This window comes from Polypterus senegalus, chromosome 3, assembly GCF_016835505.1.
Source record: "Polypterus senegalus isolate Bchr_013 chromosome 3, ASM1683550v1, whole genome shotgun sequence".
Classification (NCBI taxonomy): domain Eukaryota; kingdom Metazoa; phylum Chordata; class Cladistia; order Polypteriformes; family Polypteridae; genus Polypterus; species Polypterus senegalus.
The window spans coordinates 33,423,615-33,437,764 of NC_053156.1; the positions used below are offsets into that span (position 1 = coordinate 33,423,615).

At 40.6% G+C, this 14,150-nt stretch overlaps 1 protein-coding gene across 1 annotated transcript in view; it reads right to left on the reverse strand.

The window, feature by feature from the left end:
* Window positions 1-14,150, reverse strand: part of fgf11a (fibroblast growth factor 11a) — a 476,711-nt gene that overhangs the window by 27,216 nt on the left and 435,345 nt on the right. The window contains exon 5 of the mRNA XM_039746927.1: window positions 10,329-10,465. Coding sequence (XP_039602861.1) covers window positions 10,335-10,465 — 131 coding nt within the window. The 3' untranslated portion in view covers window positions 10,329-10,334. The remainder of the gene's footprint in view (window positions 1-10,328; window positions 10,466-14,150) is intronic.

The following is a 14,150-nucleotide window of genomic DNA, read 5'->3' on the forward strand; positions in this document are numbered from 1 at the left end:
TGATTTCATGGTACATTGATCAGTGCTTCCCAAAACCTCAGTATGTAAAGACGGCGTTGGAATATTTCGGAATATATAATGTAAGCGCTGGAATATATAAAGTCAAATCTTGAATATATAAAGTCAGCGTCGGAATATATTGTCACGCTTGGGTCACAGATTTGCACAGAGACACAGGAGGTCGTAGAAACAAGAAGGATTTTTATTCCTAGAAACAAGAAGGATTTTTATTCAAACACTGCAACACATGAGCTTAAACGTGCTCCATGACAAGTCAGAGATGACAGTTCCGCTAGGAGCAGAGAGAGAGAGATAAAAGCAAGCAATCAATTTTCAACTGACAGGCGCTGCACAAGGCTTTTAAGTTAGCGGAGTATCGCGCGAGGTTTGCATTACGCGTTATAGCGCAAGTCAGAAAGTAAAGAGCAATGTAAGGGTAGTCTGTGTTTCAGGGGTTCTGGTTTGCCCAGGGGCGTCTGTATCTTCTTGGGGTGCGATCAGCCCTCTAGCTCACACCCTCCCCCTCAGCTTTATTCACATTCCCGTGAATCAAGCGACTCTCTGTACCAGGTTCATTTAGTCGTGATAATACGTCTGCGTTGACGTGTTCAGAACCTGGTCGATGTTTTACTGTGAAACGGTAAGGTTGTAAGCCCAGAAACCATCTCATGAGGCGAGAGTTTGTATCTTTCTGTCGGTATAACCATTGAAGTGGACCATGATCAGTTACCAAAGTGAAGTTTCGTCCCCACAAGTAATAGCGAAGCCCTCCACCTCACAATATAAAGTAAGCGCTGGAATATATAAACACAAAACTTCAATATATAAAGTCATCGTCGGAATATACAAAGTCAGTGCTGGAATATCCATCCATTTTCCAACCTGTTGAATCCGATCACAGGGTCACGGGGATCTGCTGGAGCCAATCCCAGCCAACACTGGGCACAAGGCAGGAACCAATCCTGGGCAGGGCACATGCATCATTTTCAAAACATTAACCGAACAGTGTTTTTTTAATTAATTTTTCTGAATACGTTTTTGTTAACTTACTTCAGTTCAGAGTCGTTTCAATCAATATATTTTGACTTTGACTTTATATAAGCAGGAATGACTTTATAAATTCCGACGCTGACTTTATATATTCAGGTTTTCACTTTATATATTATATTCCAGCGATGACTTTATATACAGTATTCAACTTTTGACTTTATATATTCAGAAACAAGTTTGACTTTATATATACTGACACTGACTTTATATATTCAAGTTTTGACTTTATATATTCGGCAATGACTTTATATATTCAAGTTTTCACTTTATATATTCTGACGCCGACTTTATATATTCAGAAAATCAATATATTTGCCTGTTTCGCACCCCATAGTATATGTGTGTGTGTATATATGTACACATGTGTATATATATATATATATATATGCCAGCAACACTCATGACAATGACAAAACAATTACGTTGTCAATCATGTTACGTTATTATTAAAATGTTTCCTTTTCTTTTACTTCTCCTGCCAAGCGAGGGTATTTTTATATATATATATATATATATATATATATATATATATATATATATATATATATAGATATGACAACAACACTCATATCAATGACAAAACAATTACATTAACAATCATGTTACGTTATTTTTAAAATTTTTCCTTTTCTTTTTCATAACTTCTTTTACACACTACTTCTCCGCTGTGAAGCGCGGGTATTCTGCTAGTATGTAATAATTAGCACAAATCGATCAGACTATCATTTCCATCCATTTGGACTGAAGTTTAGGATTACATTTAATTTTATACTTCATAAATTCTACATACTATAATAATGTACAATTTAAAACATCTAAATAAATAACCCCATCCATCTATCCTTTATGAACCATAATTTTGATACACATTTAAAAGTTTTTTTCTCGTCTAACCTTGCTATTTAAAAACTTAATCAGCAAATATTTTTAATTTAACTAATGACCTCTCTCCAGGTAACAACTGTGGATTTGACAAGGGAGGATCACACAGTTAAGCAAAGCCTTGAGCTATAACGGTGCTACTTTTGCACAAAAGCTGAACCATGATTTCATGTTTGTGTTTTTTTAATATTTAATTGTGTAATTGTTAATACTTTTGGCATGTTGTCTTGCATCACAGCTATTCAAACCAGGTACATTGGTTTTCCCCAATGTTATATTAAACACCTAGGGGTTACTGGTTGTTTGGTGTTGTACACAAAACTTTCCAATAAACTAACTGGACTAATTTAACCTTTGTATACATGGGGCTTTCAACAAACACTATTACATACCTAGGGTCTTTAGAGACCCAGAATGTTTTTATAACTAAATCAAGCCACAAATAACTGTAACTGTCCAAACATTTAATAAAAACATATTTCCTGAAAATCTTACTTCTTTCTAACTCATTTTTAATACTTAAGTACTTTTAATTTTTAATATTTATATATAATTACACAATCATAGTCTGCTACTCTGCACAATAATTCCAGACCACAGTTACATTTTTGTGATCATTCCAGCGTGGCTCCTGATACACACTGCAATGCACACATGTCTTATATAATGAGTGGGGAGCCACTTCAACCCCCACTAATGTGCAGCATCCACCTAGATGATGTGACGGCAGCCACTTTTGCATCAGTATGCTCACCACACATTAACTGTTAGGTGGTGAAGGTGTGAGAGACAGTTAACATTGATGATTATGGGCCCAAAATGACTAGGCAATGGAGGGCAATTTAACCAGAACACTGGGATACTCCCTACTCTTTACGAAAGTTGTCCAGGGATCTTTTATGACCACAGTGAGTCGGGACCTTGATTTTACATTTCATTTAAAGGATAACATCATTTCTACAACACAGAATTCCCATCACTACCCTGAGGCATTAGCATCCATATTCAGACTACAGGGTAAGCACCCCGTGTTGGCCTCACCAACACCCCTTCAAGCAGCAACCCAACCTGTTCTTGTTTGGTCTCCCTTCCAAGTTTGGGCCAGGCTTGAACATGACCTGTTCTGAAGTATATGTGGTATGGCCGCCATCATAAATACATCAAATACTATGACTGCTTAAACATTCTCCTTTTAAATGTGATCTTTATCCCCACGTTCTTCCTAGTGTTAATCCTCGGGCTTAATGTACCCGTGTTAACTAGTAATCTTGAACTTCCTTCTTTAATGGATAACCCACCCACTTATTACTTTTCAAAGATTATTTACCTAACTGCCCACCTCTGCACTTTATCACTGAACACACTACTGAGAAGTGAACTTCCCAAACACACTTGCACTTGCATTTGCCCTTTGTAAAGGGAATTAATCTGGAAAAAGATCTACCTGACCCTTTTGTTTACATTTTAGAAGCAAACTGTGTATTTTACTCAAATCTTACAAACAAATGAAATGCAGAACTGTCACTAACTGCAATCCACCACCTGAAATGACAACAAAAAATTCCTAGTATGAGTGCCACTAGCTTTAGGCCACCCATGATGTTCAGGACATATCACAAAAATAGATGATGGCAATAAAACTGCATGTGATTTTCGCTGTCCAGTGTTTTCAATGCTCAATTTAAAGATTACCAAGTCTCTTCCTGTTTTTCAGTTCTGATTTAGCTTTTTGCTGAAAGACTCTGGTGGTTTGAAAAAATGGCAGTAATGATATTTTAGGTCCAAAAACTTTAACACAGAATCAAACATGATTGTTGTCCATGTAAAACTGACATTTTCCTCCCAAGTCTGTATTTACTTTTCAAGTACTTAGGCACAAGATAAGCACAAAACGGCTATGCACCGCATAACGTCTGTTCAGGCAATATCCAACTGCTTATACATCCAAGATTTTAATAGAGTTCAGAAATCCCAATCAGAAAACAGCTTGCTGCATGCAAAACATGTATTTCATGTCTCTTGTATACAAAGTGATTGTGCTGCCAGTTCTGTACTGCATTCTCTAACATTATTTTAATATGAACTTTCCCTGCTTAGAAGTAAAAAATTAACTGTACACAGTATATACTTTGAATTCTAATGTGAATCTCTGGTGTGTTGCTGGTCCAACAATGTGGTACCATTTGACAGACAGTGAACTATCTAGAATCATCCCGTCTGTTCCATGACATTTCAAGCATACGGTGGCATTGTCTGTTTAAACAGGAGTGCCACAAGGATCAAGAGTTTCATTAGTGAGAGGTGATAGTGATGTCCAGTTTGCGTGTGGATGATAGGAGCAGAATGGGGAAACTGAAGTACACCATGTGGTGAAGCAGGCGAGGAGTCAGAAGTCCAGAGCCCTACTGATTAATGTGGGTGAAAAGGGATTGCAAAAAGGTGGTCAAAATTACAGATGATGTGTGACTGAAGAATGGTTTGGCAGTGGGGACAACATGTACTGAGGCGTGACTCTTCCTAATGTAATTGTTGTTTTTTGGTTTAGTTCCCCAAAACTCCTGACAGCATTTAACTTTGAATTTGTGTGCTAGGGTTTAGTGATCTACCTGTTATTTGTCAAACAATAAATATACCTGGCTATCTGGAGGTTCAAACCTCCATGGCCTGGTCACACTATCTTGCTCTCTGTATGTGTACCTGTCTCTGCTGTCACTGTTCATTTTTTAAATTATTTTGACATTAATGTTCTTTTGAAATAGTTCCCATAATAATAACTTTGTTAACAAATTTGGAAATTTACTTTGTTAAGTGTCCACCAACAGAAATGCAAATGGCCACTTTAAAATTTTGATTGGGTGTTGGGTCTGAAGAGAATGTATACACTTTCGAGGAGTAGCCATTTGGCAATGAAACACATGTGCAGCTGCATTACTTCAAGAGATCAAACATCTTTTACTAATATTTTGAATCATTTATTGGAATTTACTGACATACAGTGGATATAAAAAGTCTACACACCCCATGCCAAAATCACAGATTTTGTGTCATTAAAAATTAAACCAAGATAAATCCTGTCAGAATTGTTCCACCTTTATTACAAAATTACACAAAGAATGTGTAAACAAATAAGAAACTATTTAAAAGAGAAAAAATCATACAAAAACCTAGTTGCATTACTGTGCAGACCTTATAATAATCAAGGATGTGGATGCATTCAGAAGCAACCAATCACAATAAGTCTCATCTCAAATAGTAGTTAATATGCACCTGACATCAATTAATGTGGCTCTGATCGAGCTCAGGTAAAGTTTAGCTGTTCCTTTAGGGTTATTCTCATATCCTCTTGGTTGTAACATACTCCTAAAGCCATGGTCCGCAACATTGAAAGGTACCAGTCAGGACAGGTGTACAAAAAGGTTTCCGAACCGTTAAACATCCTATTGAGGGTGGTGAAGACAGTAATCAACAAGATCAGGATGTCCGACGAAGATTGATGAGAAGACATGGAGAACACTGGTCAGGGATGCCACTACGAGGCCTACAGCAACATTAAAGGAGCTGCAGGATTTTCCTGCAGGCAAGTGGTGGTTGTTACCTATAAGTGACAACAATCAGTTGGATTCTTCATATTTCTGGGTTGTGGGGTAGGGGCGTGAGACGAACGCCTTTTCTCACACAGAAAAACATCAAAGCCTGGCTAAACTTTGCAAAAAGGTATATCCATTCTCTGGCAAACATGTAGACAAACGCATTATGGTCTGATGAGACTAAGGTTGAACTATTTGGCCATAATTCCAAAAGATAAGTTCGGCAAAGCATAACACAGCATATCATCAAAAGAACACCACACCCACCCTGAGGCATGGTGGAGGCAGCATCATGCTTTGGGGCTGCTTTTCTTCAGCTGCAACCAGGGCTTTAGTCAAGGTGGATGGAATCACGAAGAGCTCCAAGTATCAGTCTATTTTGGCACAAAACGTTCAAGCATCTACTAGGACTCTGATGATGAAGAGGAACTTCACCTTTCAGCATGACAGCAACCCAAAGTATACATCAAAATCAACAAAGCAATGGCTTCATCAAAGGAGGATCAAAGTTCTGCAATAGCCAAGCCAGAGCCCAGACCATAATCCAACTGAAAATCTGTGGGTGACCTGAACTGTACATAGAAATCTGACAAATCTGGAAATTTTCTGCAAGCATGAGTGGGCAAAAATCACCCATTGAAGATGGGGTGAGATGAAGGAGGGCAGACTCTTACTCCTTTAACTTTGATATTAATGTGCCACCTGTCATTTTGGTAGTATAGTATCATTTGCTCAATTCCAGCTTGTGATTACATTATTTGTATAATAGTTAAATAAAACTTAAATGTTTTATTTAACTTGGTGTTAACTTGATATTCTTGGCTACAGGTACTTAAATATCTTTCTGGACTAATAAAGTATCTATCTATCTATCTATCATATAGTGCCTTTCACATATCTATCTATCTATCTGCTATATTATTATTTTTTTTTTCTTTCCTTTTTATACTAAATAGTTTCTGATTTGTTTTCACCTTATTTGTATAGATGTCAATTTTGCAATAAAGGTGGAATAAGTTCTGGCAGGATTTATCTTGGTTTTATTTTTTACTAGCCAACCCGCGGCGTAGCATACGCCGCATAATCAGGCCGCTTTTTAAATGATTTTTAACCACAGAGGAAAAAATAAACATTTGAAAAATCCGTAAATTAATAAACCACCAAGAAAAGTAACATTGCAACAATGCACGCTACGAAGCAACATACAATTGTCCATGATTGAAAACCGGAGGAGCGCCTTCTCCTTCCAAAGCGAAGGACGGGGTTGAACGGCGCTCGTTCAGTACGCACTGCCCGCTTATGTGCCCGCCCCCAACTCCCTACCTAAGTCGCTTTTGTCTGTGTACAGTCCACTCGCACCTGTGAGTCACGTTGACTGTTAATTTTCCAAACACCGCCTCAGTCGGTTTCCACGTTGACTTTTCATTGTTCTTTGCGGTTCTGGGTGCTTTTTTATATATAATCCACCAAGTCACCTGACCGGGAGGGAGGGATGAGGTTACAAAGGGGCAGGAACGTAATCAGTGCGAGTGTATGACCCGCACGTACTGGGAATTTCTCGTTCGTGGAGAACAATCGCAAGCCACGGTCTCCATCACGAATGGGGTTCAACGGCTTACCCACGCTGGGTAGACACACGTTGATCCATTCAGTGTAGCGCGCGTGCAGTACCGGACATACAAGTGCATCACAGACCTGTTAATGCTCAATCTCACGTGGCTAAAAACCACTTGTCCCTCTAAGAATTTGGACGCCGACCGCTGTTGGGTCGTGTAACTATTTAGCAGGCGGGAGTCTCATTCGTTTTCGGAAATAAGCATCCAAATCGCTCCACTAAGTAAGAACTGCCATGCACCACCACCCACAGAATCGAGAAAAAGCTGTCAATCCCCTCCGTGTCCGGGCCGGGTGAGGTTTCCTGTGTTGAGTCAAATGAAGCAAAGGCTCCACACCTGGTGGTGCCCTTCCGTCAATTCCTTTAAGTTTCAGCTTTGTAACCATACTCCCCCCCGAACCCAAAGACTTTGGTTACCCGGTTGGCTGCCCGGCGGGTCATGGGAATGACGCCACCGGATCGCCTGTTGCGGGGCCTGCATTGGTGAATCAGGTGAGACGGTAATGAAACAGAGGCACAGGGCTTATTGGTTTTTAAAGACTGCTTTCTTCATTGGGTTTTAACCAATGCACGGAACGAACCAACACACAATCGTCTGTGCGGCGCACAGCTGGGTTTGGACCGCAGCACAGACCAAATGCGAGTGAGTATGTGTTTGATGAGCTGTTTGATTTGGCGGGCAGTGGTCTGAGGTACGTTCCTGAGCACGTGGGAGGAGGGGTAGAGTTTGTGGGCGGGGCTTCGTTGTTCCTTTCGCATGGTTTTTCATGGTGGACGCGGTTGGGTGTCGAAACCGAAAAGAATAATGAAAAGTCAACGTGGCTTAGACGTGCATGTGGACTCCTAGCACAGACAAAAGGGGCTAACTGGGTGGTCGGTGAGTTTTTGCGTCTGGGCACATGGGTAGGCAGTGTGAATGCGTAGAGAGCGAGGGTACACGCGGGCCGGTGAAAAAGGAGTGTTGGTGGGCAGGAAAATGTCTTCCGTGTTTCTACAGGAGCATCTAAGAAGACGCATGTTTGTCGCGGATGCGAATTGCTGTATGTAGCATGTAAAACAGTTTGCTATGGTGCAAGCGGTCATGTGTTGTAACCGAAAACTCGTAGACTGCTTACTTCATTGTGTTTTAACCTCAGTTGTAAATGATTGTTTTAAAGATCCCATGAGATACCCCTCGCAAACCGTTTCACACGCTGCATATGGCGATTCACCTCCGCGAGAAACATGCCTCTATGAACAGTCAACGTAGCTCGGAGGTGCATGACATGAACATGGCATTAACCTGACCTGCACCGCATGTGGCCTCCACGACAGACGAATATAAATGACGCCACTTTTCTGTGTCCTCGCGTCCGACTTGGTGGGCGTGGCCCTGTGAGTTGTCGTCATATCCAATGGTCTTGGAGTTGGTGGGCGTGGCTCCTTCCTGCGTGCGCCATAGGTGTCTCACTTGTCGGCGGCTTAGTGAATCCAAGCCCCTTCCGGCGTGCTTTTCATGGTTGTCTTGCCTTAGTGAATTATATATATAGATTACTCAAACTCTACTGATTTGGCAAGGGTGTACAGTAATCCCTCGCTATATCGCGCTTCGACTTTCGCGGCTTCACTCTATCGCGGATTTTAAATGTAAGCACATCTAAATATATATCACGGATTTTTCGCTGGTTCGCGGATTTCTGCGGACAATGTGTCTTTTAATTTATGCTACACGCTTCCTCAGTTTGTTTGCCCTGTTGATTTCATACAAGGGACGCTATTGGCAGATGGCTTAGAAGCTACCCAATCAGAGCATGTATTACATATTAACTAAACTCCTCAATGCTATAAGATATGCATCCCGCGAGGAGCTTCATTGTTTGCTTGTCTCTGCCTCTATCTCACCCTCTCTGACATTCTCTGCGCCTGACGGAGGGGCTGTTTGCACAGAGGCTGTTTGCACAGAAGCTGTTTGCCTAGTGGATACGGACGCACCTCTAAGAAATGCCGCTTTATCGCGGTGCTTCCAGAAGCACACTTATTGATTTGTTGATGGTTTGCTTTAATCTCGCTCTCTCGCTCTCTCTCTGACGTTCTCTGCGCCTGACGGAGGAGATGTGAGCAGAGGGGCTGTTTGCACAGAGGCTGTTTGCTTAGAAGATACTGACGCTCCTCTAAAAAATGCCGTGGCAAACTTAAAAGCACACATATTGATTTTTTGATTGTTTGCTTTTCTTTGCGAGCGCTCTCTCTCTCTGAAATTCTCTGCTCCTGAAGAGAAGAAGATCTATTTGCATTCTTTTAATTGTGAGAAAGAACTGTCATCTCTGTCTTGTCATGGAGCACAGTTTAAACTTTTGACTAAAGGGTGTTATTTCATGTCTAGAGGGCTCTAATAATGTTAACAGTGTGGGAGAGTTTATAAGGGCTTAAAATATATAAAAATAACCATACAAACATATGGTTTCTACTTCGCGGATTTTCATCTATCGCGGGGGGTTCTGGAACGCAACCCCCGCGATCGAGGAGGGATTACTGTACGTACTTTTTATATTCACTGTATGAACAACTTTACATATTGCTCACTCTGGCAATGAAACACCACCTTGATTTGGAAAAACTGATTATATGAAAATAAAATCTGTTTATCTTTGTAAGCATAAATTAAGATTCCGTATGACGCAGCAACTGTCTGAGTTTTGCAATTAGTACCAAACAACTCAACTATTACAACTGTGTAAGGGAGCTGAAATCCAACTCTTTTTCTATCTTCCCAGCCTGCCTTATGTGGTAAACTGGCATTGGTGGCATTGATTGTTATCTTTATCATTCCTGCAAAATGTTACGTTTTTTTCTAATAACCTTATATTTTTTTGGCTATTTACCTCACTTGTTGATGTATATAGCCATGCTACACAGCAAGGTACAACACAACAATACAGTAGAGCAGCTTGACCCTACAACATTTACTTTATTTTGGTGTAGCCTTCAGGAATTTAATTGTTAACCCTGAATTGGAGAAAATAAATTTGCTAAGAGAAGAATGGTTATTCAACCCTTTCCTATACAACTCAGTTTCTCATTTCCCTTTACAAATGATGCTATTAAACACTTTAACCATCTCATTTGATTTCTTTCTTCACCCTGCCTATCACATTGGCTCATACAGAACCTTCATTATAATAAATTTGTGGTGCTTTTCGCTAGGCCACACTTACCCTGGGCTATGATGCTTCACATTTGGGGGGTTCTTTGGGTCCATTCTGTATGGCTGGAGAGTCTGATGTCTTTGCTGTCTTGCGAGGTGGGCTCTGTCCGGCCACATCATGAAGAGAGGGCTCTCGATACATAGCCACTGTTAAAAAGCAGAGAAACTGAATGTGAGAGGCATGGGCAGTAGTGCCTCAACTTATGAGAATTTCGAGGTGGTAGAGCAAGAAAGAAAAGAATGTAAAACGTTAAGCTGTAGTAAACCCCGACTACTGGGAGGGTGCCAAGATTGCCAACAGATATGCACAGAGATGAAGCTGCTATGTTTGTAAAGTGAGGGATGGATGGAGTTAGGTCAACACCTAAGCCTTACAGGATTTTCCATCCCAACACCCAAATGTTAACAAGACACACCAGAAAAATGTCAAGCACCATATATACACTCATCGGCCACTTTATTAGGTACCCCTGTTCAACTGTTACTGTTGTGGTAAAAACTTTTCTCTATTTTCAAAGAAGCCATTCACGGAGACCAGATGAAGATGTAAAATAATTCTTTATTTACACAGATATGCAAAAATGTCTCAATCTGTGGAATGAGCACTCAGTAAAACAATTCTTCTGCTTTTGTGCTTTTCTATTACATGAACTCATTTAACACATCATGTCATCTGACTCTTAATATTCATAATATGCAGAGCTTCATCCAATCAACAAGTACAACCAGTATTTTCCAATATCAACGGTCATTGTTTAAATTTTAGCTGATCTCAAATCTAAAGTGACCACTCCAACATAACTATTACTCCGACTCCGATTAGAGTCATAAAATACAGTTTGTTTTGAAAATTTGTTTGCCGGAAAAAATCAAATGAGGTGTGCCAAAGAGTTGAGCTCACGTCTCACAGCCCTGTTTAAACAGGAAGCTCTTCATGACATCGGCCAAAAATATCTATTTTAAGCACAAATCAGTGCCATGATAACAAAATCATTTCAAGGACTTAAAAAACAAATAATTCTTTGCAGAGAAAGTATGGATTTTACAAACATAGAATTTGTAGCCCGATTCAATCGGGCTCCCAGTCACTAGTAAGCATATAATTGTATTGAATTGTAAAATGATATCATGTATTAAGTAAAAATATTGATTAAAATTCCATACTTGTTAACACAAATATCTAATCAGCTAATCACACAGCAGCAACTCAATGCATTTAGGCCTGTAGACATTGTCAAAACGACCTGCTGAAGTTCAAACTGACCATCAGAATGAAGAAGAAAGGTGATTAAGTGACTTTGAACATGGTATGGTTGTTGGAGACAAACATGTTGTTCAGAAATTGCTGATGTACTGGGACTTTTATGCATAACCATCTCTAAGGTTTACAGAGAATGGTCTGAAAAAGGTCAAATATCCTGTGAGCAGCAGTTCTCTAGGTGAAAATGCCTTGTTGATGCCAGTGGTCAGAGGAGAATGGCCAGACTGGTTTGAACTGATAGAAAGGCAACAGTAACTTAAATAACCACTTCTTACAACTGTGGTATGCCGAGGAGCATCTCTGAACACACAACACATTTAAATTTTAAGCAGATGGGCTACAGCAAAAGGAGACCACACCGGATGACGCTCCTGTCAGCTAATTACAGGCAACTGAGGCTACAATTCATATGGGCTCACCAAAATTGGACACTAGAAGAATGGAAAAATGTTGCCTGCTAGGGTCAGAATTTGGCCAGCACAACATGAAAGCACACTTTGGGCCACTTAGTAACAAATGAGCATTGTTTAAGTGCTACAGCCTACCGGAGTATTGTTGCTGACTACGTCAGCACCTTTATGATCACAGTTTACCCATCTTCTAATTCCTATCTCCAACATATCACAAAGCTCAAATCATCTCAAACTGGTTTCTCTCAAATGGCCTCCGCAGTCACCTGATGTTATCCCAATAGAGCACCTTTGGGATGCGGTGAAGCAGGAACAGTAGATCCACATCAAAGATGTGAGCTGACAAATCTGCAGCAACTGCGTGATGCTATCAAGTCAATATGGACCAAAATCCCTGAGGAATGTTTCCAGCACCTTGCTGAACCTATGCCACAAAGAATTATGACAGTTGTTAAGACAAAAGGGGGTCTAACCTGTTGTTAGTAAGGTGTACCTAATAAAGTGGCCGGTGAGTGAATATGTAATTATTTACAAATAATTATGCAGCAATGGATGAATATTAACAAATGAAATGAAGCTGACCAGGCAAAACATACAATATATTGAGTTTATACTGTCTGCAATGAAATAAATGTCAAAGTAAATTTATGAACCTCTGAATTTTTTCTTTATTTTCCATACCATCCCTACTTTTTTCTAATTTGGGGTTGTATTTAGTCTCACATATGACCTCGGATTGACCTTAACTTCCTCCACTGTCTGCTGCGAAGGGTATTCAGGAGAAGGTACTGAGTGTTACTCCACAGTCTCCACTATTCTCCTTTTTTGCTGAAGAAGATCTTCACCAATCCAAGGACTACTGACATTACGAAGCCCCACCTCTGTCCCCACCTTTGCACAATATCAACAGCAACATCCTGTGAAGAAATCGCCATTTCACTAGCATAGCAGCCAGACACTGCTTTCTATTTTTCTTGTCAATTTACTTCCAAAGATGAAGTCTGACAACAAATAGGATAGCTTTTGGCAACAAAATATTCATGGCGTTTCTGTCTTGTATACATACTGTCACACACGTGTGCATGGAAGGCAGATTGCAGGCTCAAATGGTGCTGTTTCTCAGTTGGAATAGGGATTGGCGCTATCACCTGATCCTTTCTCCTTTTGTCCCTCTGTAGAAATGGCCAAAGACCGTGCATCTCAATGACATCAGCACCAGTCCAGCCCGTATTGACGTCACTTCTGGCACCCTGGCTCCACCTCTTCCTCCATTCAGCCATATTTATAGAACAGCTTTCAACTTGCTGGTCAGTCCTGCTTTGAACTCCTGTCTGTAAAGACATGCCTATTTTTTTCAACAATTTTTTCAAGTATACGGGATGACCATCCCAAAACCTCTTTGTGACTCATTTTGTCCTTATTACATTGGCGTAGTCGGCAGGATATTGTTCTAAGATGAGTAAAGAGCATAACCTGACTTCTCAAAGTCACAACATGGTCACAGAGATACAGAAACTTAAGGTCCAATTGGGTGAAACCCGAACCCAGATCTCTGAGGCGGAATCACAGGCTCAAGCACTTGTCACCTTCTAGCAGGATTGGTCAAGGGCTCCCTCCCAGGTGCTGATGCAGTTACAAGAGAATGGTAACATCAAGTCATATCTCTTAATTTTTGAGCATATGGCCATAAGACAGCATTGGTAGCACTCCAAGTGGGCAAACATATAGGCGCCATTCCTGAAGGGTGAAGCACAAAGGACCTATTATGACCTCAGGGCTGAGGATGCCACCAACTATGACACACATGACAAGTCGAGATCTTCAAAAGTTACAGCGTTTCCTTGGACCAGCATGCATGCCATGAATGGAGGTTAGACTCCGAGCGGCTGACAAGACCTCAGGCATATGATCTTTGGAGAAAAGCCAGGGGTTGACTAAGGCCAGACATCAATACTTCAATCCAAGTTAAAGGGCAAGTTGTCTGTGACCTACTGGTAAATGCCCTTCCCGGCTTCCTCGCCCAGATGAGGAAGGGATGGTGGTGACTCCTGTTTTGTTTGCCCTAGATCCACAGGAAGAGTTTTTGGGTAAACTATGATGTCATTTCCACCTCCTTTAACATAAACCTCCACCCCTCTGTGTCTAACACCCCTATATACCA